At 60.0% G+C, this 26,412-nt stretch overlaps 3 protein-coding genes across 29 annotated transcripts in view; 1 reads left to right on the top strand and 2 right to left on the bottom strand.

The window, feature by feature from the left end:
- KIF1A (kinesin family member 1A) overlaps nt 1-15,129 on the bottom strand; it is a 42,454-nt gene extending 27,325 nt beyond the window's left edge. For 7 of the 27 annotated variants that reach the window (XM_056358916.1, XM_056358918.1, XM_056358921.1 and 4 more), the window contains exons 1-14: nt 14,506-14,690; nt 8,670-8,821; nt 4,351-4,427; nt 4,067-4,246; nt 3,504-3,569; nt 3,133-3,311; nt 2,663-2,774; nt 2,195-2,272; nt 1,820-1,885; nt 1,555-1,572; nt 1,106-1,181; nt 913-991; nt 495-637; nt 46-72 (exon numbers count right to left, since the gene is read on the bottom strand). In XM_056358916.1, the coding sequence (XP_056214891.1) occupies nt 46-72; nt 495-637; nt 913-991; nt 1,106-1,181; nt 1,555-1,572; nt 1,820-1,885; nt 2,195-2,272; nt 2,663-2,774; nt 3,133-3,311; nt 3,504-3,569; nt 4,067-4,246; nt 4,351-4,427; nt 8,670-8,775 (1,207 nt within the window). In that variant the 5' untranslated portion in view covers nt 8,776-8,821; nt 14,506-14,690. Of the gene's footprint in view, nt 1-45; nt 73-494; nt 638-912; nt 992-1,105; nt 1,182-1,554; nt 1,573-1,819; nt 1,886-2,194; nt 2,273-2,662; nt 2,775-3,132; nt 3,312-3,503; nt 3,570-4,066; nt 4,247-4,350; nt 4,428-8,669; nt 8,822-14,505; nt 14,692-15,049 lie in introns of those variants that run through there. The other 20 variants (XM_056358930.1, XM_056358931.1, XM_056358932.1 and 17 more) reach the window with 6 other exon arrangements.
- A 1,321-nt stretch (nt 15,130-16,450) lies between these two features.
- AGXT (alanine--glyoxylate aminotransferase) lies at nt 16,451-20,967 on the top strand. Its single transcript, XM_056359121.1, is given in 12 exon segments — nt 16,451-16,673; nt 16,675-16,740; nt 16,861-17,053; nt 17,675-17,739; nt 17,818-17,918; nt 18,145-18,215; nt 18,532-18,616; nt 18,914-19,009; nt 19,280-19,349; nt 19,467-19,562; nt 19,767-19,895; nt 20,325-20,967. Coding segments are annotated over 12 exon segments (1,269 nt in total). The 5' UTR covers nt 16,451-16,484; the 3' UTR covers nt 20,433-20,967.
- A 59-nt stretch (nt 20,968-21,026) lies between these two features.
- Nucleotides 21,027-25,986, bottom strand: MAB21L4 (mab-21 like 4). The gene is made up of 5 exons (XM_056359120.1): nt 25,264-25,986; nt 23,942-24,164; nt 22,938-23,091; nt 21,366-21,722; nt 21,027-21,132 (listed from the first exon to the last, which is right to left on the bottom strand). The coding sequence occupies exons 1-5, from the start codon at nt 25,796-25,798 to the stop codon at nt 21,040-21,042; spliced, it is 1,362 nt and encodes a 453-aa protein (XP_056215095.1). The 5' UTR covers nt 25,799-25,986; the 3' UTR covers nt 21,027-21,039.
- Nucleotides 25,987-26,412: the final 426 nt, after the last annotated feature.

Below are 26,412 nucleotides of genomic sequence, written 5' to 3'. Positions count from 1 at the left end.
AAAGCCATGAAGCAACAGAGAGTACCAGTGATGGGGAATACACACATTTGGATCCTCCTGCAGCAGGATGGGCTAAGAGAAAGAGAGAGAGGGCAGGGAGCGGGGGTAAGACAGAGAGAACAGAACAAGAGTGGGTTCATCTCAGCAGGATATCTGACACCACACAGAGAGGCTACGGACAGGCGCAGCCCCAGGAACATCTTCCTGGCACCTCTGCCGGGCACAGGATGCTGAAAACAGGAGGTGGAGGGTGAGAAGGGGAGGTCTGCTGTGTGTAAAGCAGCTCCTCCTGCTTACAGAAGTGGGCTGGGGGTTACGAACACACATGCAGGGGCTCGCTGGAGGTGTCCCGGCCACACTTCAGCAGTGTGATGCTGCCATGGGCTGGCAGAGCAGGATGCAGGGCAGCTGTGGGGATGCAGCCCTGCAGGCAGGGGGGACTCCAGCCTGCCTCTGCCTGGAACCACTGCCAGAGCACACCGGGTGGTACCTACTGTCAATGATGTCCCCGAGGCCCTGGGCATAGAGAAGGTCACGCAGGCGTGCCACCTCGTCTTTCAGCTCCCGGATCAGCTTGTTGTTGGGGTCCTCATTAATGACGGCGTTGCAGCGGATCTGCTTGGCACGGTCCGCGTACCTAGGGAAGGGCAAAGCCCTGAGTACTGGTGGAGGGGTCAAAGCCCCAGCTACTGGGCAAGCAGGAGTGCCACTGAGCCCCTTCAGCAAGTGATGATTTGGAGGATCCCAGCACCGGGACAACCCTTCAGACTCTTGTCTGAGGTTTCAGGGTCTGCTCACAGCACCCCCCCAGCCAGGGATACCACAGAGGTGAGGAGAGCATGTGGCAGTGCTTAGGTTTCAGAGACCCCCCTGCCCTTGCCTGCTGTGGGGGACAGGTGTACTTCTTCCTACCTGAGGGTGCTGAGGGTCTCATCATAGTTGATGTCAGCAGGACTCAGAGCAGCGACCATGGCTGTCCTGGAGTTTCCCCCTGTACCGAGAGATACACCTGTATCAGGGAGATGCTGGTCCCCATGCCAGCCATCACCCTCCACTCGGCAGCCATGCCCGCCACCAAACCCGTACCTCCCACCCACATCCTCACCCAGGTTCTCCCGCAGCAGCCAGGTCAGCACTGAGTCCCGGTAGGGGATGAAATCTGTCTTCTTCTTCTTTTTGTTCTGGGGGACGGAGAGTGGAGGGAAGAGCTGTCAGGCTCCCTGTTCTTTTCAAAGGGAAGGTGACAGCTGGTCCCCAGTCACGGGGACTCAGAGGATGGCTCTGCCCAGCAACTGCAACCTTGGGCAGCTCTGCTTAGCTCCACAAGTCCTGCCTGTGAAATGTCCTGCCTGGACCAAGGATGGTGTTTAACACCAGGTACTGAAAGCCACCAGGTGAGGAGGGTGAGAAGGATGCTGAGGGCTCTGCCAGCCCCCAGGAGAAGCATGGCTTGGGTCTGGGCAGAGCCTCAACCCCAAACCACTCTGGAACCCACTCCCACCCAACTCTGCTAAAAAACAACCCCCACTTCTGCAGCCTGACCAGGGCACCTACCTTGTTTGGCCCCGAATCCTGCAAAGAAAGCAGAAAGGTTGTTTAAGTGAGCTGCTCCCCTCCTCAGCACGCACCACAGCTGCCCATCCACAGAGAGCGGCAGGCACACCCCATGGAGATGGCAGCCTCACCAGGCCACCTTATCCCAGCCCCAGAGACTGCTTGGGATGGGTCTGCCCATCCCTCAGAGCCAGGATGCTCCATCCCTCAGAGTTGAGCCCATTCCCCTGTGGTGCCACTGCTTGTCTGCACTCTAGCTACCTACCATTTCAGCCAGGGCAGAGATGACTTTCCCCAGTGTGGTCAAGGACTTGTTGATGTTTGCACCTTCCTGGTGGAAAGAGGAAAAACCCGGATGCTCAGGCCCCATTTCATAGTAGCACTGAAGCCCAGTACACCAGGAGGATGAGGAATTCCCAGTATGGGGCGAGCACAGAGCAGCTGGTCTTACTGTGTAACCAGCATCTTCCAGCCGGGACTCATGGACCCCGGTGGAACTGGCACTGGGCGGCTTTCAAACAAAACCCAGTCAAGGATTTTGGCAGCATATTGGGCAAGGAACCAGGCAAGGAAAGATGGGGACAGGGGGGCAGGACATGGTGTCCCCACTGGCAGAAGGGGACCTCACGCCAGCTCTCACCTTTAGTCTTGTGCCCTTCGCACCAGTGGAGTCGGCTCGCTCACTCCCTGCCAGGTCCACCAAGCTAATCTTGCTGACCTGCAGGCAGAGACGAGGCTGTCAGCCCTGGCAGGCACAGCAAACCAGGCCCCAGCGCACAGCCAAGGATGGATGGAGCAAAGACTTGTTGCAAGGTGACACTGCTCTGAGGGCAGAGGTGGGCTCTGCGGGGTCACCCCAGCCAGGATTTGGCCAGCAGCAGAGCTAACAACCTTGTAGGCAGGGCTGGAGGGCACCAGCTGCCAAATACCCCATTCAGGGGCCGGTACTTCAAGGGACTGTGGGCTTAGTGTGTGCCTGGGACTCATCTCCATCCCGTTTCAACCCTCCATCAGGCCACACCATCTCATCCCAAGTGCTGTTGATAGCACACCAAGCCCTTGATGAGTCCGTGCGGGTACCTCTGAGTCCGCCAGGCTCTGCTCTCACCTTCTCAGTGGTGATGTCCGTCTCAGCATCATGCCGCTTCTGTGTGAAGATAATGTTGAACACAGCATGGGAGCGGCTGCTGGTCTCATTCATGTTGGTGGCAGCCACCGTGCTGTGGGAAAAGGACAGAGAGATATGACACTCTGCAGGGGACACTGGAGTGGCTGGTGATGGGGCCAGGGCTCATTTCAGGACAGGGTACATGATAGGAAGGCAATTCTGGAGGACAGAAGAGGACTCTGGAAGAAGATGTGCAGAAGTCCAGTTTTTTTCCTGCTGGCTCCAGGGCATTTTGAGAGCAGAAAGGAAGTAATATGAAAATAAGTGGTGGGTACTCAACGCTCGGATAGGAGGGGACTTCCACCTCCACACCAGCCAGACTGCCAAAGCAAGGAAGTTAATAAGCAGGACCTTCTGGACACATCTGCAAACTCTACGAATCCTGGCCATGTCCTGCTTCCCCAACTCACCGGGCCTTGTTCCCAGAGTCCATGAGGTCCTGGATGTCATTGTAAGAGGTCACAGCCAGCTTGGAAAGGTCCTCAACATACGGGCCCATAAGGGGATGCTCCCTCACCCGCAGGTTCCCCTTGTTCTTGGGGTTCAGGAGGTCCCTCACGCGCTCACAGTATATCTCCATGTAGCTCACCTACAGCAGAGGGCACAGGCAGGGCTAGTGGCCAGCAGGACATGGATGCTCAGCACACAGACAGAATCAGGCCACACCCACCCACATCACACGCAGGAATGGGACCCCCCAAAGAGGGGTCTGCACACCAGCATGGCTTGCAGAGATGGGTGGGAGGCTGGAACCGGACTAGGCAAGCAATAGGGTGCCTACCTCCACAGAGTAGGACATGTTGTCGTTTGTCGTGTCATTGATGCGGGAGAAGAGGTCTTCGCACAGCTGCGGAGAGAAGAGCCAGGCTGCTCAGCCCTCCATCAGAAGAATACTTCTGCCTGGGGTGCCCAAGCCACAGGGATTTCTACCTTCTCACCCCAAAAAACAGAGCTTCTGTGTGCTAGGACAGTTCCTGGGGAGCTGGCAGAACCATCCCTACTGATATGGTGGGCTCAGCATCCCCAGAACCCCCATGGCACTCTGCTGGAACATCTTGCGGCAGCTCAGCAAGCACAGCCGCCAGCAGCTCAGCACTTGGACTGCTGCTGCTCACAAACACCAGCCTCACGTGGCCAAACCGTAATTCATACGGCCTCAGAGGAGTCTGGTGTGACACTCACTGTCCCCCAACCCTCTGGAAGAGCCACCCTGGCTCACTGCCACGGCAGGACTGCAGTGGACCTTGCCAAAGCCTGGCCCAACTCCTGCCCTGCTCCCCTCTTCACTTCCTTTGGGCACCCTGCTGGGACCAGGGTAACAGGCAGCTTTTCACCAAGCAGTACCTGTGGGATGATTCCTTGCTGGTCTTTCTCCTGCTTCCCCATCATGGTGTAGGACTTTCCAGCACCTGTCTGCCCGTAGGCGAAGATGCAGACGTTATAGCCTTCAAAGGCGTGCTGCAACATCTCCTCACCAATGTCACGGTACACTTGCTTCTGAGATGCATAGTTGATGTCTGCGGGCTGCAGAGAGGAGGGGGGCAAGAAGAAATTTGGCAAGGGGCTCCTCCTGCCTCTCCCCAACCTAGCCCAGTGCTTCAGGCAGTCTCAGGCCTCCCACTGCTTACCGTGGTGTGGGACCAGTAGGAATAGTCAAAGCTGAAGCTTTTTGGTGTCTCTTTGGGCTGCTTCGGGTTCAGGATAGCTAGGGGCAAACAGAGGGGAACATGAAGCCACCCAGCCACCCATGGTACCCCTGCCACCCGGATCCTGCTCACAAGGGAAGAGTGATGGGGTTCAGTCTGAAATGGTCCTGGAAAGTGGGACTGGGACCCTCCAGCTGTGCAGGTGGGACCAGAGCCCCCAGACCCCAACAGTCCCAGCAGAAGATGTGGGTGCCGTGGTTGGCAGAGCCTGCACCAGCCCGGCGAGCAGGGCAGAGCCCTGCCCAAACACCCTGCTGGGCACAGTGTAGGGGAGATGGCTCCTTCCCTCGGGCTCCTTCCTGCTTCAGCATCTGCCCACAGCGCGTGGCACTAGGACCAGCATAGGAGGATCATACTCTTCCTTCATCCCACAGCTGGAGGGGCTGTGCACAAAGCCACACACATTGGTGCTGTGGGGCAGGAGCAGCCACAGGCCCATCGAGGCTCCCCCCGGCCCCTCTGGCTCCTGCCACCCCTCCCCTGTGCTTTCTTTTAGGTACCCAGCCCCAACAGGCTGGTTAATGCCAGCGGAAACAAGAGCCTGCTTTTTCCCATCCCCTGATGAAAAGGACGTTGCCATGGAAACTGGAGACTGCATCACTTCTCTTCCTCACTCACTGCTTTCCCACCCCACCCCCTGCAAAGCGTTTATGATGGGTTTTTTTCTGAAACAACAGATGTGTCAGAGGAAACCCAAACCAGCAGGGTAGTCATGAGATCCAGCCATCAGTCACATTAGGCGACATTGAAATGACCTTGCAGGCCAGCACAGCACAGCTCCTGTGCCCACAGCCCACAGCCGCTCCCTGCCACTGCCAGGGACAAGGAGGCCACACACCACTGAGGCTGATGGAGCTCACTCCACCACAGCCCCAACCTGCCCTGCCCCAGGGCTGCTGCTTGGCCAGCGCTCATGCCCGTTTGGGATTCAAGCTGGGACCTTCCCCAGCACCTCAGGCATGGCACAGTCTGCTCCCCGCAGGCTCAGATGCCCTGGTGAATGGTGTTACGGATACGGATGCTTTCTGCTCCGAATTCCTCCCCCATTGCCACAACGGATTCTCCCCCAGGAGAGATCCACCACTTCGGGCCTGAGACCGGTTCATTCCTGCCAGCAAAGGCAGCAAGGTGGGCAGGTGGAAGGTGGGAAGCTGGGTCAGGACCCTGTCTCGACCATGAAACCACAGTACAGTGCTGCTCGGATGCCCCTCACTGTGGGCAGGAGCCAAGCTCCAGCACCAAAGAGGGGCTGGGTGCTGGCTCCTTGCCTGCCTGCCCACTGTAGGCAGCGTGACTCAGATGCTCTGGATGCCTCCTGAATCCCAGGCAGACTAATTACCAGGAGAAAGGGCTGGGAAGTGACATCTCCATAGCAACTGCAAAAAGGGACTTGGAGGTCCCCACTGAGATCCAGACCAAAACGGCACCAAGCCTTCTCGTGAGTGTGGGCAGCCACAGGGGCTGCCCATCCCTGCCGGTGCCTGGTCGGTGTGTTGAGGGCATGTGAGTGGCTGTTGTAAAGCAAAGCAGGTGTGGAGGCCATGCAAGAAGCTAGGTGGAACACGTCCAATGGCTCCTGGGGTTCATCTGGCAGCTCTGCCATGCCACCTGGCTCCCCAAAGCTTGTGTCCAGTCCGTCTCCGCCCTGCAGAGGTGATCCTTGCTAGAGTGAACAGGAGCATTACCCCAAAAAAAATGAGTCCAGCATGGGCAAAAGCAGGAGTGGGCAGGATGGTGCTGCACAAGGCGGCTGTTCTGCATCCCAGTGCCAGCCCATGCTGGGCACGGGGCGGAGAAGCAGCCAGGGATGGCACCAAGCAGCTCTGGGCATCCCAGCTGCAGCTGCCCAGCTGCCGAGCTGCCCAGCAGGCCAGAGACTGGGACATGGGGGAGAAGGGAGCAAACTAAGAGCAGCAAGTCTCTCATCCTGAGCTGAAACACACTCCCCAAGCCCCTTTTATTCCCATTTATTTACCCCCATGTGGCTGGATGCTCTTGACTTTTTTTTTCCTCTCCTGTGATCAGGCACCCCAGGGCTTTTGCAAAGCTGCTGCAAAAGATTCAAAAGATTCATGCTTTGCCAAAGGGGATTAAAAAAGGGGGGGGGGGGGGGGGGGGGAAAGGCAGAAATACAGACAAGAGGGGGAGGAGGAAAACGTCTGGAGATGACTCCTGTCTTCACCCTGAAGAGCCAGCAGCATGGCAGAGTGCAGCAAGCAGGCAACCAAGCACTGAGCAGGATAAAACCCAGGACCCACAGGAGAGAATCGCTGTATTTTGAAGCTCAGGGAAGCATGGCTCTGGAAAGAGAATATTAATGGCCTCGTGGGATGAAATCTGGGGTCCCTTCCTCTCCATCTTGGTGGGAGCTGCCAGGAGAGGGGCCAGGGCTGTTGGTGCCCAGATCAGTCCCCACAGCCACACAGAGCAGGGGACACCACGGGAACAAAGCAGCAGTATCGGCAGGCAGGTGAGCAGCCATGGCGCAGCAAGCCAAGGGGGCGGCATTTGTAAGTTCAGGGGGAAAAGGATGGCAGAGGAGGGCTGACCCCTTCCTGCCCTGGTCCCCAGCCCCTGCTGCTCCCCACGGGGCTTAATGCATTAGCCAGAAGAACAACCTGCCCCACCTCAGTATGCACAGGGGTCTCCGTAAATAATCCTGGGAAGGATGAAACTTGTTCTCACCCCTCCAAACACGTTTATTTTTGGCTTCTCTGCAAGGAGCTGGGGGGCTGAGACAGTCCCGCTCTGGGGGCCAGGGGGAGCAGCCACTACTACAAGCATCCTTCTGCCTCCCCCAGCCAGCAGCACAAGCAGGCACCAGAGTCTGTGTTGTCGTCCCCCCACCATCACCTCCCCCCAGCCAAGGGGATTAGCCGATGGTTTGTCTACTCATGGAGAAAAACCTCACTGTCAGCAAAGGGCTGGCTGGGACACTGCCCCTGCCTGCAGCCTGGCCAGCCCTCCCCAGCAAGGGCAGGGGGACGAGGGGCCTGGGGCAGCCCTGGGGTGGGGCTGCAGACAGCGGGGCTGGGGGTGGCAGGATGGGCACAGCCAGATCACCCTGAGCAAACGTGGCCATGGCAGAGGTGGGGGATGCCTGAGGCTCTTGACCGGGCCTGGGGTGTGCCAGGTCCCCAGCACCCATCAGGGCCAGAAAGGATATCTCCCCTGCTGGCAGCCCGGCCCTGGGCACGCGTGCAGCTCCTGCTGGGCTAGAAAGGCTGCCCTGGCACAAGGGGACCAGCTCCGCACTGCAGGCAGGCAGGACATCCCTGCAGCAACCGGGCAGAAGAGCCCCCCTCAGGACGCCAGAGACCAGCAGATGCTGCCCCACTGACCCCCACATTCCTGCTCCCTGTCCCATGGTGCGTGGGAGACCTGGCAGGGTCACAAAGCTGCCCTGCACCCCCGGCGTGCCCTCCTCCCCCTCCCGCTGGGGTTGTCATAGCAGCCCATCAGCGCACCCGCCACGGGGGTGGCTGGTGCTGGTGTTTCACCCACGGATGACAGTGACGCAGGAAGTCCCGGGCAGGCAGGGAGGGAGTTATTTTAGATGCTGTCCCATCTGGAGGTTTCCAGAGCCAAAGAGAAGGGATTCAGCCACCTTTCCCACCCCATACTTTCATCAGCCATTATTTAAAGAGGGAAAATTCCAGATGGGCTTCTGATGGGACAGGCAACCCCCAAGCCCCCCGGGCCACATCCCCCCTCCTCATCCTTCAGCAAACCCTGCTCCCACCCCTCCATGCTGCTGGTGCTGTGGCTCAAAGCCCCGTGGAAGCAGGGATGGGTCCCAGCGCACTGCGGTGTGCAGGAGCCAACCAGGCAGTGCCGTCAGGAGCCACTCACTGGCTGGTGCACAGCTTCCACACCTGGGCAGGCAACCACAGGCTGGGCACCCTCAGCTCCACATCAATGCACCAGTGTTTTCAGGCTTTTCTGATTCCTCCCCATCACCTGTCAAGGGATGCTGCCCCACTCAGTACCACTGACACCCAAGGGCTCAGTGCCATGTAGATCTCACTGCTGCCATTTTAACAGCAGGACTGTATTTCGCTGTGGGAAAGGTGACCTCCCACCCCAGATTCCCTCCTCCAAACAACACCAAGTGCTATTGGCAACCACACCAAAGGTCCTGGCAGCTCAGCACTTGCTGCTGTGGCCACATCATGCGCACTCCTCCCCAGGTAGCACCCAAAGCCCTCCCGAGCCCCTCTTCCCCTGACGCCAGCACTTACTGGTGGTGCTTCCCGACATCTGGATAATGCATTTAGATTCCCGGCTCATCTCCCGGGAGTTGAAGGGCCGGACGCGCACCGCCACCTTCACAGATGCTCCCGCCATTGCACCAGCTGGAGGTGGGTCCTGCTAGCAGGGAGCAGCAGCTGTCCTGCAGGGAGGGAAGAAAAGAGGGGGTTAGGAAAGCTTGCATCCCAATCCCCATCTCACAGATGTGCCAGAAAAATGAACAGAAATCGTGTGCAATGAAACCTCCTGGGAACGCTAGTTTGTCTCTGTGTGGAAGATGACATTTTGCTTCATCCCTTGATCTGCCCACATTTTGCCTCTTCCCCCTTCCCCTTGTATCTCAGGTCAGGAATCCCTGCTCAGTCCTAGGGGACATCCCTGCCCTTACCCCAGGGCAGCATCCATCACCCTCCCTCACCCTGTGGCATTATTCAGTGGGCGCCCACAGCAGAGGACAGGGCACATAGGGACTGTCAGCATCAGTGTGACCCCCAGGGAGTGTTTTTTCCATCCCAGGGTGCCAACGGTGCTGAGCAGGTGGCCCCTCGCCTGCAAGCAAGTCCACAACCCCCTGCCCATCACCCAAGCCTCCTGCCTCTGCCCCAGCCCCCGAAGAGCAGGGACTGGCTGGTCAGCAGGACTGGGTGGAGGCAGGGGAGGAAAATGATGGCATTACATTCATGTCGAGAAAGGAGGTGGCTGTTGAACACAACCACTGGTATTTGCCTCTCATTCAGCTCCCAGCACAAGCAGATGTGCGGCGTCAGCAGGAGCAGCACCAGCCAGCAAGCCAGTGGCAATCGCACTCAGCTGAAGCTTCCAATTCACGATCATTTTTCCACTCCTTTTGCTAATAAATCACAAACCTCACAAGATGAAACAAACTGCTATCTAACATCTCCCACAGCAGCCTCTCATCCCAGCACGGGTGCCCAGGCTCTCTACAGCTTGTCCCACCCTCCCCAAGTCCCAGTTAAGCCTACCTGGCATTGGCCAGAAAATGACGCTGGGGTCCCTCCCTTGACCGCTGGGTCATTCAGGATCAGCCCTGACAAAAACCATTCCTGCCTTCTAACATCCATCCCCGCTTCTGCGCATCCCCTGCTCCCTGGCTCCTCATGCTGAGCTGACCAGTGGAAGAGGAGCTCAGCACCCCACAGCACAGGCAGGCACTGGCTCCTCTGGCATCCATGCCTACAGGACTCCTGCAAGGGTGTCTGCAAACGCCCTAGGGCTTTCTGAGCCTGGTCTTTGCCACTGGGATGCTCACTCTAGGAAGTAGATCAATGGCACAGCTCTGGTTATGTGGACCATGACCCAAAGGAAGTGGAGCTGAATTTGTGGAAAAGGAGGCAGAGGGGAGGGGGGGAAGAAGAGAAAAATAAATCCACAGAAAGTGTCCCAAGAGAAGGAGATGGCTTTAAAACTAACTGAGGTTTGACAGTTCCAGTTTTCATTTCCAAAGGGGGTGGGAGGAAAACCAATGTACGCTCTGCCCAAAGGCAGGTATATTCATGGTGCAATGGAAACATTTGCAGCCAGAAAGTATTACAAGCTCAGCTCTGTCTTTGAAAAATGCTTTGCCTGTTTTAAAATTGAGTCTGCATCCCTGACAGCAGGAGGAGGACAAATCTTCTCCTCTTAAGTGTTCCCAAATCCTCCCTCCCTCTCACTGCCCTGCTGGGATGGCTCCAGAGCTCCCACTGTCCTCAGCCAGCAATTGCACCCTTAAATCCCAACAGCTCCAGAGTTCAAGCATTTGAGACTCAGGCTTTCTTGAGCGTGGATTATTTTAAGCGGGCTTTTAACATCACCGTTGAGCCCCTCAGCCAGAGAGCAGGCTGCCACGTACCAACGGCCCTCTGCGTTCCCCACTTATCTGCTTTCTCATATGGAAGAGAAAGGAAAAATCAAACATGACTCCATGCCAAAGGGGAATGAAAAAGTTGGGTTTTCTCAACCAACATACCCAACGGGATACATTCCTGGGTGGAAGGGCTGCATTCACATGAGGCCATTGGCTCAAGCTGCTGCACCCTGTGGCACTACTGGTGCTTAGGGATGATGGATCTGTTGCTGGGCTAAACCCCACACAGCACCCAACAACTGCCCATGTCAAACATTTCCCTCTCCTCCTCCACAGCCAGGACAGCTTTCTTCCCCCCACTGAGCAGTCTCTCCAGCTCCCAGGTGGGTCAGGTCCCTAGGCTCCTGCCTTGTGGCATAGCCCTCAGCAAGAGCCACTGGTGCTGGAATGGCACACCCATCAGCCACCCCACCAGCCCTGGGACTGACAGCTGCCTGCCATGGGCAGCTTCAGACCCTGCCCCTCATTCCCTCCCACCCTCATGCCGTTCCCATCACAGTCCCCTCTAGCCCTGTCACTTCACCTCCCACGTAGAATCTCCAGTTTCTCTTTTGTCCCACTTTTCTGAGTGCCTCACCTTACTGCATGCCCTCATTGGTGGCTGCTTGCCTTCTTCCCTCTGCCGGGAAGGCCCACTCAGCCCCACACCAGTACCCCTGCCAGCTCACCCTCACTGGCCTTGAGAAGCCCCCTCCTTGCCAGCAGGACCCTTCCTCTCTCCCTCCCACCCCAGTGCACTCCCAGCAAGCCACCTGGCTCGCCTAGCCCCGTGGCAAGGGCCCCGTGGCACGGGCCCCGCTCCCTACCCATATACCATGCTGCAGAGCTGCAAGCTCGGCTCCATTTTCTGTCTCCATCCATTTCCTTCAGCTTCCTCAGCCAGCGACACGCCACTTCCCCCCTGCTCCTCTGCAGCTCCCTTAGCCCCATCTCTGCCACCGCAGCACAAGGACCCCTTAGGGAGCACTGGCAGACCCCACCCAGCTTCTTCCCGAGTCTCCTCTCCTCCTTCCAACTCTTATTTTCCTGGCTCAGCCACAGTGAGGAATTCAGCCTGCAGCACGCCTAACACGGCAGCACCACCGGCCAGCACCGGCACCGCCGGGCACAGGTGCCCAGCACCCTGCAGAGGGAGGGGACACCCTGCAGCGGGCAGGCTGTGGGCAGGCAGGGCAGGGGTCGGCAGCCTCCCCCAGGGCAAGCAGCTCGAGCCCAGCCAGCTCACTCTGCCTGGGGACAGTCAGCTGCAGCCTGCTTAATGCGCCATCGCGAGAAATTCAATAAGCTGCTATCAGCCTTCCACTGGGAGTGGGCCAGCCCAGCGGCCCTGCTCCCTCCCCACCTCCTCCCAGGGCCACCCCACACACACAGGAGACAGCAGAGGAGGATAGCACAGTCCCCAGGGCCATGGCGCTGGGGGGCATGTACGGACCTGCCCCCAACCCCGCAGGGCATCACTTCCCCCTTTCCTGCGCAGCCTGCTGCACTCTGCCCATCCCTACTGACACACCCGCCAGCCCTCGGTGACGAGCAAAAAGCCTAGAGAGCCATGATTAACTGGATCAGCTAAGATTAATTGGGCAGAGATGAGCTAACAAGAGCTCTCTTAAGTCCAAAGGCTACCAACCGGGAGCCCTTCTGCCACCACTAAGAGGTGACCAGTGGGATGGGAGCATTGTCCCCGAGTGCCACCCGCAGCAAACACTTCCCCTAAGGATGCTGCGGGGCATGCAGCAGCTGGTCCCCTGGGTGCTGCCCGACGCTGGGGCCTGAGTGATGCGAACACGGGTCAGCATGGCCAGGATGGCCCATCCCCTGTGACCAGCACAGGGCAGGGGTTGCCTCGCCAGGGCTGCAGGCAGCACTGGCAGACGAAGAGCTGCCTGTGTCCAGGGAAATCCAAGGTGAAATTCTCTTTTTGTCTGCATGCGTGCCCACGTCACCTTGGCGGCGAGGGTGGACACCCCATCTGGCTGTGCCTCCTAAGCCATGGTGTTCTCAGCCACCAACAGGCTTTGTTTTAATGAGCCCTTCCTCTGCCCCCCTCACTGGGGCCCACCAGGTCCATCTGGAACCACAGAACCCTGCCCCTCGCTCTGGGGACAATGAGGACAGTGGGAGACTGTGGGGGCAGCTGGCCCAGATGACAGTGCATCATCGGCACCTGTCAGCTGAGCCCAGCGGCTGCTCCCCACTCACCTCCCGCCCCACACAGGACAAGGGGCCATGACGGTGCAGTTTTCCCTGGAGCAGCACCCGTGGGCGGGGAAGCAGATCAGGGGACAGCCCAGGGCAGCAGCAAGTGCCCTGCAATGCCCAGCTGAAATCCAGGCCCCCGCTTCCCCAGTACCATCATGACCACCTTGCCCTGTGCCTCCTTGCCTCCCACCCACCCCAACAGGGGACACGGCTTCAGGGCTGCGTTTGCAGCTCCCTGAGAATTTCAATGCAGATTAAATTTGCAGGTGGCAAATTTAAGGCCGTAGATGAAGGGTTTTGCTTACCACCAGCCAGCTCCCTATCCCTGCTGCAAAGGCAAGTCACCTCACACGCCGTCACCTACTCTCTACATCCTCCCTCTCTTCCACACACTAAAGCCTGCAGCAGGGAAAAGCTGCATGGAAAAGGCAGCGACTTTCTGTGGATCACCAGCATGACTGGGCATGGAGACGGGTGGACAGCCAGGGGGGCAGGAAACACCAGGTTCTGACATCCCCAAGGGTTTGGGAGCTCTGGCCACACACAGGGAGGCAGCAGGGTGGTGGCAGCATCTGTGCCAGCGCCAGCTGTCACCTCCCAGACAAAATGGAGGTCAACAACAGCCTGCGGGGATGGCAGAGCCCACCACACCCCTAGCCATACCCCAGCGGAGGGTGTGTGGGGGTGTCTGCTACACCCCCACTCATCCCCATGCCACTGAGGCCACCTGCCAAGGGGCTGCTCTGGGCACTGGGGCATGGAAGGATGGCCATGGAGTGGCAGGGGAGATGTTTGGCTGGTTCCTTGTCCACACGGAACCCTGCAGCCAAGGCATGGGACCTGAGCAGGCAGGAGACCCCAGCACAGAGGGGGTCTGCTGGGTCTGGGGGAAGGGATGCTGCCCCAAGGGGGAGGAGGAGGAGGAGGCAGGCAGCGGCAGCAGAGGAAGACAATGTGGCAGGTGCAGGGCTGCTCGCTGGGAGCCAGGGTGGCCAAGCACAGGGCTCTGCACCAACCCCTCCTGCAGCCAGCAGCCATCAGTGCTGGCCTGCAGTGACATGGCGGCCCTCGCCCAGCTGCCCCAAGCGCATCGTCAGCGGCCGCGACTCGTCCTTGTGAAGCAAGAGCCTCGGCGTAGCAGCACTTGCCAGCCCCCACCCTGCAGCCAGAGACCCCCCCTTGGGCACCCCCTGCTCCTTCCTGCGCTGCCGTTGACTCTGAGGCGTAATAATGATGCCACAAGAGAGCTTAGCTTCATGGCTGCGCCACCTGCCCCCCAGGCGGGAGTGGGGGCGGCTCGGGGGTGAAAACGGGCACGTGTGCCCCCTCCCGCGGGCGACGGGGCCGCCAGCCTCCCCCTCCCCACCGCAGGATGGTGCCGAGGCCGCAAAGGCGTCGCCCCGTTCCCGGGAGGGGCCCCCGCGGCGGGATCCTTCTGGAAGTCGAGGAGGCACCCGCCGGGCGCCGCGCTGGGGACCCACGGGCAGCCCCCACCCGGCCCCCCCTCCCCCGCGCCTCGGGGGCCCCGCAAAATGGCCGCCGGCCGCAGCCCCTCGCCCTGCCGGGCCCCAGGGAGGGCGCGTCCCGGTTCCCCCCGCCACGCCTCGCCCCCCGCCGGTGCCGGGCGGGGCGGTCCCGCCATCCCGGGCAGCCCCGAGAGCCCCCCCTCTGACGGAGCCCGCGGACCGCGCCCGTACTGCCGCAGCCGCGGCCGGGCGTGCCGGGGCTGCCCCGTCCCGCACGGTGCCGCCCGCCCCTACCTGTGCCCGTGCCCGCGCTCGTGCCCGGTTCGGCGGGGCGCAGCGCTCAGCCGTGCGCGGGGGACGCCGGCATGGGGCCGAGCCGCGCGTGCGGTGCGGTGCGGCGCGGTGCGGTGCCGGTGCCGATGCCGGTGCCGGTGCCGGTGCCGGTGCGGGTGGCGGCAGACCCGCCCCTGCGGTCCCCGCCCGCGCCGCCCCACGCTCTGGTTGGCCGCCGCCGCCGGGGGGAAGTGGGGGGGGGGGGACCGGGAGGGCGCGAGCCCGGGATGGAGCGGTGACGTCAGCGCATCCCCCCCCACCCCCGGTCCGCGCTGCGGAACCGCCGCAAGGGCGCGGGGAGGGGCACGGGGCCCAGTGTCGCCCGGCAACCGTCGCCTGGCAACCGTCGCCCAGCAACCGCACCCCCCCACGTCTCCGGCGCCCCCCGGCGCGGTACCCTGGGAAGAGCTGCCCCCTCCAGGGCACCCCGCTGGCCCCAGCCCCCCTTCTCTGGCCCCGGCCCCCAGCCCCCGCCGGCCCCCAGCCCCCGCCGGCCCGCACCCACCTCTGGTGCAGGGCTGATTCACCCCTCGGGGCCGATGAGCCCCGTGCTCTGCAGCCCCAGGGCCCAGGGCGGCACGGCCAGCTCCTGGTCCATCTGCGCCAAGGAATTTAGAGCCAGCGCAGAAAGAAGATTAGGGCTTTGTCACCAGCTGTTTCCAGCAGCGCATCCTCCCTTGCACCACTACACCAACTGCGAGGCCTCACATCTCCTCCCTGCCCCAGACTTTCCCCAAATCTCCCTGGGGCCCAGGCTGTGGAGATGTCTTCATCCACCCACTGGCCACAGCAGTGGTGGGTCTCCAGCAAGTCTTTCCTTTTAGGGACTGAGCGTTTCAAAGACCCTGCAAGCATCCAGCATCAATCCTGGCAGCAGCAAGTGTCCTCAGCAGGAGGAACACATGGTTGGGGCACGGGATGAGGGGCTGGCTGGCTCAGGACACCACGACTTTTTGTATTCACTTTGGTAGATGATAACCTGGCAGCAGTCTCCAGGATAACTGGTTTCCATAATCCATGTGGTGATAGCCACACTGGCTCCCACTCAGAGGTGGCTGCCATCTGGCTGCCCAGGCAGAAGTGCATTCACCTGGCACTGTTGCCAGCACCACACATCTGTCCCAAACACCTTCAGCACCAGTTGCTGGTGCCAAGCCTTCCCACCCCACCCCATAGCTGTCACCCTCAGCCCAAAGCTTTGCTCACTCAGTGGCCCCTCCAGCCAGGGACCATCTCCTGGCAGGGCCAGGAGATGGAAGCAGGCAGCTCATTTGTGTTTCAGAGTATGGATGGCAGAGAACATGCCAGAGGAAAGGCATGATATGATGGACCATGGGTACACATGGCAGGTGACAAGCACAGCATACTGAGCGAGCACACGTGGTCAGTGGCATCATCATCAGGCTGTAATGCCTGCAGAGCACAACTCGCTGCAGCAGGGACTGTGGCCATGTCCCACCCCAAGGCTCTGCCCTTGTGCAAACCATCCCACTGGCCAGCCTCCTCCAGGAGCTGTCACTTAGCCAGGCGCCCTTTGGTCAGGGAAAGTCCTTTGTACTGCTGGAGGACTCGTGACTGTGGCAGCTGTGCTGGGACAGCTCTGGCACAACCATCCCATGGCACAGGACCTGTGTGCTCAGGAGCAGGGATCCCACCTGCTGAGATAGTGCTGGGAACAATCAGCCACAGTGTCCTGGGGCCCATGGGGACAGAGTCTGCGTGAGTCCTTGCAGTCCCAGAGGCTGGAGTGCCTGGGGAGCAAACCTCCAGCAGTAGCAAGGGGAGACCCCCCAAAATGAGGGGGCCGAGACAGCAGGGATGGCACTGGTGGCACATTAACCGGACAAGTAGGCGGCCAGGGGCAGAGTCCGGGCCTGTGGCGGGGAGCACTGAGCCTTGGGGTCAGGGTCCACAAGGACACTGGACACTGCTGGCGCAAGATGCACTGCACCGCTGTGCTGGGTGCTGCACAGGCAGCCTCCACTGCTGCTCTCCTCCAGGCTCGGCTCCTGGGAATGGCAAGGCGTGCCATGGCCACCAGCCTGCTCTGCGTCCCTCCGCCCCAGGTGCTGCTTCGGCCCCTGGCTGTGCCAGAGAGGCTGCTGCTTGGGCCAGGGCCCAGCAACGTGCCCCCCCCGCATCCTGGCTGCAGGCAGCCAGCAGCTCCTGGGCCACATGCACCCCGAGGTGCTGCAGGTAAGCTGCCCCAGCCCAGCCTTCCTCTCCTCCCCTCCCCTGCCCCCTGCAAGGGACTGGGCCAGCTCTGCCAGAGCAAGGGGTACAATAGCAGTGCTGGCTGTTCCCCTGCTGCCACAGGTGATGGATGAGATCAAGGCGGGCATCCAGTATGCCTTCCAGACGCGGAACCGGCTGACCCTGGCCATCAGTGGCACTGGCCACTGTGCTATGGAGGCTGCCCTCCTCAACCTGCTGGACCGTGATGACACTGCACTGGTGGCTGTCAACGGCATCTGGGGACAACGTGCTGCCGACATTGCCAGGAGGCTGGGTATGCCAGGGACAGCTGGATGGTACTGGCAGGGCTCAGGGAACCAGGCTTGTGGACAGGATGCCAGGATGTGACCTCTGGGTCTCTGTCTCCCCATCCCAGTGGCAGTGACTGTAGAGGAATGAAGCTGGGTTAATTAGCATTGATAATATACAACTGTGGGTTGGCTTCAGGGGCCACAGGTTGGCCGATGTAGATAAGGTGCAGCTGTGGCTGGTTCTGTTAAGTGGTTGAGAGCCAATGAAGAGAGCAGCCAAGGAAGAAACAAGAGAAGAGAGAGTGTGTCCTGGATGAGACAAAGGCAGCAGAACTGGCGTGAAGAGTGTGTTGGTATGTGATGGTAAAAGACCTTGTTGCAGCTTGATAGTTTGGAGAGTGCTGTGACAAGTGACCAGCAGCACATCTTCTGTAACTGGAGAGCACTGCAGGTTTTTTCTGAGGTGATGTCCCTCCTTTTATGGTGGTTTATGGCTTTTCCACGGGGCAAATCCATGGGAGGCAAGACTCTGGTGGGCAGCCATACTCCTGGTTCATGCATGACCAATTTTCCTGCAGAGCAGGTAGCTGCCCAGTGGGAAGCCTGACCAAGCCTCACTCTCCCTCTGCCCAAATCCCTTCCAGGAGCCAATGTCCATGAGCTGCTGAAGCCCCCAGGCGAGTACTTCACTCTGTGGGACATTGAGGAAGTGAGTGTCAGCCATGGTGCAGGGTGGTGGGCATGAGCTGGCAGCAAGGGTGGTCACCTTCCCCTCTGTTTCATGCAGGGCCTGGTGCAGCACAAGCCCTCGGTGCTCTTCATCACGCACGGCGAGTCCTCCACAGGGGTGCTGCAGCCACTGGAGGGGCTGGGCGAGCTTTGCCACCGGTCAGTGCATAGCAGGCACCCACAGGGTCTAGCGGCACCCCAAGGTTGCCGTTGGGGATCAGGGCATGGGGGTTTACATGGCCCAGCCTCTTCTCTTGTTCTGTGATGCTGGAAGTGGCTCGTATGAGACACGCGGCCTCGGGAGGACCAGGATGCCAGGCCTGCAGGCAGAGGGGTGGCAAGAGCAGGTGGCAGGGACACCTATCTGAGCTTTGTCCTCCCACAGCCATGGCTGCCTGCTGCTTGTGGATGCGGTGGCATCACTCGGGGGAGCCCCCATCTTCATGGACCAGCAGGGTAAGAGCCACAGTGCCACCGCAGGCACTCCCAGGACAAGGGGGCTCACACCTGGGACAGAGAGGGAGGGCAGTGGGATCAGTCCTACTGCCTGCATTTCAGGCTAGCAGCACTATAGACTGGTCCACCTGCTGTTCCCCTCGGGGACTGTCAGCAGTGCCAGAGTGTCCCCCGAAAGCAGGACAGACAAAAGCAGGATCTGCAGCGTGTGCCACTCTGTGCTTCCCACCCAACACTTGCAGCTGGACTGGGGAGGTTCAGCATGTGCCTGCTGGGAGCCCCCAGTCCCTAAGGAGCTGCCTCCCCTCCCAAGCAGAGGTTGACGTCCTGTACTCGGGGTCTCAGAAAGTCCTCAACGCCCCCCCTGGCAGTGCCCCCATCTCGTTCAGCGAGCGAGCCAGGTAAGGGCAGCCCTGCCCCACCCCGGGGGGAAGGCAGGGGGGCTGAGGGAGGCTGTCACCCACCTGCTTTGCCAGCCATCCACTACAGCCCAGCTCTGGAGAACATGCCCAGCAGCAGTTCTGCAGGGTCAGAGCCTGGCCCATCCTTGGGCAGCGATGGGTACCAGAGCCAACCTCTGCACTGGCTTTGAGGGCCTAGTGTTGCTTTAGGAGGGTCCTCCCGCAGGACTGACCCCCTCCCCCCCCTCGAGCTGGCGGGGTCAAGGTCCAGCTCCTCCCCATCACTCTGCTTTGCAGGGAGAAGATGCTGAGGAGGAAGACGAAGCCCCTGTCCTTCTATCTGGACATGAGCTGGTTGGCAAACTACTGGGGCTGCGATGGGGAGCTGCGAAGGTGAGGGCAGGCTGTCTGGGACAGATGGCTGCAGCCATCCTGGCCACAGACTTCACCCTACTCGGGGGCTGCCTGCCCTGCACGGCTCAGGCCCTGTCTCCCCATCACCCTGTCTAATGGTTGCAAAGCAGTCATGGGGGATTTGCATCCCCTCTGCGCTGGATGAAGAGGAGGGAGGATGCTGTGCCCTGGTTCCCCCCACTATGAGCTGGAGTACTGCTCTGCCATGGGCTGGGCTGAACCCACCTGGGTGCCCCTTGGGTTTTGCAGGTACCACCACACAGCACCGATCAACAGCTTCTTCAGCCTGCGGGAAGGCTTGGCCATGCTGGCAGAGCTGGTGAGCAGCGCCACACAGATGGAGGGCAGTGGCCGTGCCAGTGGGGCTTGGGGGAATGGTGGGTGCCAGGAGATGCCCACCAGTGGCGGGGACCTTCTCGCTCCTCTCTGCCCGCAGGGTCTAGAGAACTCTTGGGAACGCCACCGGGCCAACTGCACCCAGCTGTGCCAGGGGCTGTGCGACCTGGGGCTTGAGCTCTTCGTGAAGGAGGAGGTGAGTGCTGGGTGAGCCCACCATCATGGTGCAGGGGCAGTGTGAGGGCATGGCCCTACAAGGCTGGGCAGCTTTTGGTGGTGGAGAAAAACAATATGCCTCCCCACCCCCAGTAATACTCTCTCCTGGCAGGCGGCGGGGCTCACCGGGAGACAGGGCCATGGCCAGGAGATGCAGATTTAACCCACTTTCTCTCTTCCACAGAAGGCAAGGCTTCCCACTGTCACCACTGTCAGGGTGCCCGAGGGCTATGACTGGAAGGAGATCACAGCCTTTCTCATGGACAACTATTCCATTGAGATCGCTGGGGGCCTGGGGCCCTCGGTGGGCAAGGTGGGCTGCATCCTCCCCTCTCACTGGCCACATCTGGGCACGGAACCCAGCTGCAGCCACATCCATCAGCAGCACACCCCACGATTAACGGGTGCTCTCTGGCTGCAAACAGCAAACACACGGCTGGATGCATCCCATCGCCTGCAGCAATACATAGCGGCTCCTAATCACACACAATTGCCGGGCATAATTGGATAACTGCACACATAATTAGCGGGGTGACATGTCTTTAGAGGAACTGCATGTTAAATAGGAGCAAGCAGGGAGTTGTGCACGCACTCATACTGGGCTGCTTGCATGGCTGTTCCTCACATGCCCCCCTGCTTCATGTGGGAGCCTGTGCTTTGCTGCCAGGCCACAGGGAAACAGCACCGGGGCATGGCCGCAAAGGTGGGTGCTACAGGGAGACATTCACCCTTCTCCTCCCAGGTCCTGCGAATCGGCCTCATGGGCTGCAACTCGACCAGTGGCAATGTGGACCGTGTGCTGTGTGCCCTGAGAGACGCCCTCAGGCACTGCCGCCACAGCAGGCTGTGAGCACCCCTGCAAAGGGGTCTGGACAAGGAGGTGCAGCTCTCCCCCCATGCCTGGCTGCGAGCGGCTGGCAGGCAGAGGGGTTCCCCTGCCTCCCCAGGGTGCTGGCAGAAAACACTGCAACACCCAGCAGCCCAAGACAGAGCGAGGAGAAGGTAGAAGAGCAGGGGACATGGAGGTGAGAGCTACAGCTCAGCAGATGCAGGACAGGGCTCAAAACCCCTTCTCCTGTGCAGGGTCGCTCCTTACCCTGATGGCCTGGCCCCCATTTACTCCCCTTCCCCTGGCCCCAGTGCACGGCAGCCTTACTGCAAGATGACACAAGGGCTGGATGCAGGGTCTGACCACAGGTCCCTTCCCTCCCACTGCCATCAACTTTGGCCATCCCTGCACCAGAGCCCAGCAGCCCAGGACACCAGCCACCCCCCCAAGATTAGGTACCCTGGAATGACACACCCAGCTCTACCAGGGGAGCAGACATGCACTTGTTTCCTGGTACCATCTTTCCTCAATAAAGCAACATGGCAGTGTGCTGCTCCATGGCTCCATAGCTTGCCTTGCATCCCCCTGAGTTTCAAGACCCCCAGATGGGGTGGCAGTGGGGTCCCATTCAGCTCTGCTGGGGGATTTCTTCCTGGATCTTGGAGAGGAGCTGGGACATTGCTGAGTGGCGCATGCCGTCCTGGATCTGGTACACCTGGAACTAAGCAGAGGCAGGTGGGGAGTGAGGGGAGAGGACGCCCTGCTCTGCTTGAGCCCAGCATTGCCAGCCTCCTGCAGCCTCCGCAGCAGGGTTAGGCAGCGTGTGCCAGCCAGCTGCCAGCGGCTGGAGGGCTCCAGGGGGAAAATTCCAGCACATCCTATGCTGCCCGGCCCAGGTGGTTTCTGGTGCTGTTGCACGCTGCCTCGCAAGACCAGCCGAGGGTCTGGCATTACCTGGCTGAGCAAGATGTCAAAGTAGGCTGTGTCCCAGTAGGACCTGTTCTCAGTGGGGAGCTGCAGGAGGGCTTGTGTGCTGGGGTCTGCCTGCCAGCTCACAGTGCGTTCAGGGAGGCCAAAATGGAAGCGGAGGAAGCGCTGGGGCTCCCGGGCAAAGCTGTCCACCTTACAGTAGATGGAAGCAAAGTCCAGGGCCTCTCCTTGAAAGAGGTTCTCCTCTGGGTGCAGAAAGTGGGGCAGGTGCCGGGTGGCCAGACAGCGGAGGAGAATCACCAAGAGCCTGTAGACAGAGCCCTCCAGGTCCTGCCAGTCCTCTGGGGAGGGGAAGAACTCTGTGCTCCACAGCAGCACCATCTGTGAGGAGGGAGAGAAGGGTGCAGGATCAGGCACTCGCCACAAAGGCCGTGCCTTCAGACCCTGCAGGTCACCACACAACCACCCATGGGCCTGAGCTTTTAACACAGACATCACACCCTCTGCAGCCTAGGGCTGTGCAGGCTCTTGAAACTCTGCTTTGGCTGCTGCAGGCACAGCTGATGCCCCACTGCTCCTTACTTTTGAACCTTTGCTTCACTCCCTGAAGAGTCCCTGTCTCAGCTCCAAAGCAGCTCTCAAACAACACACCCAAGCTTTCCACAAGCACTAAGCAATAGTAAAAAGCCCTGCTTGTGATTTCTGTCAGCTGCTGGCAAAGCAGGTGAACCCCCTGCAGCTGCTATGCCAGATTCTTTGGTGTTGTGCTGGCAAATGGCTTGGCACAGGTGCTTTTTGGAGACATAGTGTTATGGGCAATGCATACAGTGGGCTGGAGCAGAAGATGCTTTTTTGAAGGGCAGATGCATACTGTGCCTTTTTTTTAAAAAAAATACCCCAAACATTGAAGAATGCAACATAAAGCAAAACCCACAAGATCTGGGTTACTTGGAGCTAGAGTTGTTCTCTTGGCAGAAGACAACTTTGCCACCTTCTCCACCCCTGACCCAGAGAGTCACCACAAGGCAAGGCACACCTGGATTGTGTCACCAGGTGCTATCCCCAGCACGGCCCCTTTCCTGACCAGCGTCACCAGCTGGCATGGGTCCAGAGTGCCAAAAACAGGTTGGATGGGGAGAGGAGGGCTTTGTCAGAAGAAACGCCACCCTCAGCCCTGTATGAGCACCCCCCAGCACACCAGGGCACAAGGTGGCCTGCGGCATGGCAGGCACAGCAATGCAATCCCCAGCATGGCCCCTGCAGACACAGGCAGCCTGTGCCAGGGGATGCCTGGCATATCAGCACAGAGCCCCAACTCTTAATGCTCAGGGCATTTCAGGCTGGAAGTTGCTGGCTCGATCCTGGAAGCATCTGCTACTTGCAAGGAAGAAGTATCAAACCCCTCTGACCATGGCCAGTGGCGTGCATCCATTCTAGATGCAGCCATAGGCTGGTACATCCCAAAGCACTGCAGGAACTCAGGCTTGTTGTTTGGGGTCTTCTTCCAGCAGTGACTAAGCTGCAGCAGGGTGCAGAGAAGCAGTCTTGGCTCTGCCTGCCCAGAGAGCCGTGGTCCCACTAGCAGAACCTACCTACCTTCAGGTGGTTGAAGGTGAGACCACCTTTCCCACCCTCCTCTCCCCAGTCCTGGCTGTGCAGCTGGTTGAGCAGGCGAAGGCTGTCCAGACGGGGTCCCTTCAGCGTGTCCACCGCCTGGAGCAGCTTCAGGATGGGGACGTGAGTAGAGGATCTGGCAAGAGAAAATGGGGTCAGATGAGAGGGAGGAAGGAGACCTGCACCCTCCCAGCTGGGGAGAGGCCTGCATCCTCCCAGCTGGGGAGAGGATACCTGCAGTGACCTGGCATGTGTGAGGAGACACACACCCCCAGCCACCCACATGGCCTCAGACATGCAGTATCCTGGATCCATCTCCTGCACCCACTTCTAACAAAAAGGAAAAAAAAGATTTGCAGCATGATGGAAATGCTGCTGAGCAGCTCCTGCCTTCCCAGGAGGGACAAGAGAGGAGACAAAGCAGGGTTGTGCTCCCCTAAGTGCAGCAGGGAGGGCTGCAGACTGCCCCGGAGGGGGGGCTGGATTGGGCCCCAAGAAAGGGCTGACCATCAAGCTAGACCACACGGTGCCCAAAATAGGCCTGGGCTGGTCCAGCCAGATGCTCAGCCCTTCCTGGGGGCTGGGTAGCTGTGCTGGCAGGCAGATGTGTCACCCCAGCCCTGCTCAGTCCTGCAGCTCGCCCTGGGAGGCACCTTATTACCCTGCTGCTGCCAGATGCTCAGGCTTGCTCCCGAAGCCTGAGCAGGGCTCCGCACAGCCAGGGTTCAGCTCCTGCAAACACATTTGGGGGGTTACCTTCAGTTGCATCCCCTCCCTCTTTCCTTGAGCTGCCTGAAATTTGGCTGAGGTTTTTTCCCCAAAACAGGACAGCAGGTTTGGGCATCATGAGGGGGTGAATTCACCCCCCTGTTGACATGTCCCTCCACTTTCCCATCTCCTTTTTCCCTACACCCGGCAGTGCTGCCGCCCGGGGGGGGATCCTCAGGGCAGCATCACCCCACAATGCACACAGCTGAGCTGCTCACCTCCAGCAATGGGGAGAGGCAGGGACGAAGTGGGCCTCTTCCGTGGCCTTCCTGAGGCTGCCTTCAGGGAAGCCCCTGTCACTCTGCCGCCCCTTGAGCTGGAGTGGCTCCTGCTGCCTCCTCACCACGGGGATGATGTCAAAGCGGATGGTCTTCCAGCTGCTACGGATCAGCAGGGAGAGCTCCATGGCATCTTCCTGCAGATGTTCGGCACTGAGGTCACCTAGACATGGAGCGTTTGGCTGCAGTTGGGAGATTACCACAGCTGGTCCCACAGGCTGAACCGGGTGTGTGCTGCAACACCCACGGGCACGTCCCGTCCTGCCCAACTCATCCCGTTCCAATGCTGTGGTTTGGCTGTGGCTCCCCAGCAAAAACCATTGTCCAACTCCCTCTGGGGTGATTCTGGGGAAGGAGCATCGCTCCAGCAGGGCTCAGGGCCAGACGAGTGGGTGTGGGCACAGCAGGAAGCCCCCCAAGCAGCCAAATGGGGCCATGCTGCTGGGTGGCTGAACAGTGCCAAGAAAAACAAGGTGATCCAAGAAATATGGACCAGGAAAGGTCTCAGGTTGTGGGGGTAGAGGAAGATGAAGGACTCTGGCTTGGCCGTGGAGGAAGGAGGGAACGGTGGGCTCGCTGGGGCTGGGTTAAGAGGTTTTCAGACCTGCTGGTCCTCTCACATCATCTTTCCATCAACACTGAGATTTACTTCAAGAACCACCTTTGGAGACAGAAATGCATGAAGAGCCTGATGGGACTTCTATGGCCATTCCTAGGGTACCTTCCCCACCGTGTCCTCCCTAGGGACACTGCTCTCAGCTGGAGCCTGTGTGCACACAGGATTAGACTCATGCCCCAAGGTCCCAGTCCAACCCTGACACTTTTCCATCTCACCCTCCAAACAGCCTCCTCCAGGGAACAGAGGGCACTCAAAGGCCAGAAGAGCCAGGAGGAATGTGGTTAGGGTGAGCCAAGCATGCCAAGTCCCTGAGCAAACCCTCCCTGGGGACTGATGGCAAGGGTGGGTGAACCCTGGCGTTCAGCTGCCACCTGCAAAGGAGGGTGCCAGCAGCCCAGGGTGAAGGTGCCTGAGGATGACTCTGCTGCCATGGGATGGCAGGGACTAGTTTGCATCTCCCCACCCTTAGCTGAGGGCAAAGCCTGTCCCAGCATACAGCAGGGTGCTCACTCCTGCACGCTTTGGGCCTCGTGCCCAGGGACTTGCATCCCAGCCCATCTGCGCAGGGACCACCACCATGCTGGGCTCCCCAGCTGTGCTGGAGGCAGCTCCTGGCCAGGGAAGCGCCCCACCTTGTACGCACCTGGCTGAAGCAGGAAGCAGCGCTGGCAGTGCACGATGGCTGAAACAAGGAGCTCTTTCAGGTGCTGGAGGACTTTGCCCGGAACCAAGCACCCTGCACCACCTCCATGCTCCATCACGCCCATGGCGCTGGTCCAGTCCTCCAAGTCAGTCCTTGAAGGGGACACTTGTAGATAGCAGGTGCCCGGCCCCGGGAGGTGCCCAACTGAGGTGTCCCCAGGTTGGCAGGCCAGCACCCTCAGGGCATCGCCATCAATCCGCAGAGGGACCTCCACAGTGACAGCATCCTCGGAGGCACAGAGAGCAAACTCGAAGGCTTCCAGGTTCCTGGCATAATCCACAAGGAAGCGGGGCTCCCTGGCATGGACAACCTCCAGTAGAGTCAGCAGGATGTTCTCGGCCTGCTGGAAATGCTCTAGCCGCTGCCTTTCACGGGACACAATCACCCCTAGGTAGCTGTGCCAGTGGGAAGTGCTGGCTGCCATGGCAGCTCCGCTGCTGTCCTGAGCCTGCTCTGAACAGGAGTAAAAATACATGGGTAGGAAGGGCAGGGCTGGGAGTCGGTGTGGTGTGGGTGGAGGGAAGCACCAGTCAGGCGTTGACAAGCACCACTGCTGGGCAAGTGCCAGAGAGAGCTGCTGGGAGCACCGTGTCCCCCAGAGCAGACCCAGGGCAGGGGGACCAATTAACACTGTGCCCCACCCCCGCCACTTCAGTCCAACAGGATAAGAAGGGATGCTCAGCTGATGGGTCATGCCAGGATGACACCGAGGTCTCCCATGCCTCTCCTGGCACTGGGGCTGCGTGCCAGCAGCATCCCCTCAAAGCCAGTGCTGAACAGAGGTGACCCACTGCCCTCCCGCCCTGGCCCAGCTCAGCTCGGCAGGACCAGCTGCCTGGGGCTGCCAGGGCAGGTCTGCTCCCAAGTTGTGTTATGCCCACAGGAGCTGGGAGCAGGCTCGTGCAGGAGCCGTGGCATGCTGTAGTGGCTCTGGGAGGGACAAGGGACCCTGTGCCCACCATGCAGGTGCCCAGCACACCCCTGCAGGCCCAGCCCTGTGCCCAGCCCCTGGCTCCATCAGGCTCAGGCTCAAGCCTGCAAGATGTGGGCAGCCCCTGGTGCCCCTCGGCGGTGCAGAGGCCCCTGCGT

This window comes from Falco biarmicus, chromosome 13, assembly GCF_023638135.1.
Source record: "Falco biarmicus isolate bFalBia1 chromosome 13, bFalBia1.pri, whole genome shotgun sequence".
Taxonomy (NCBI): Eukaryota; Metazoa; Chordata; class Aves; order Falconiformes; family Falconidae; genus Falco; species Falco biarmicus.
This window is presented reverse-complemented; position numbering and strand designations above follow the sequence as displayed.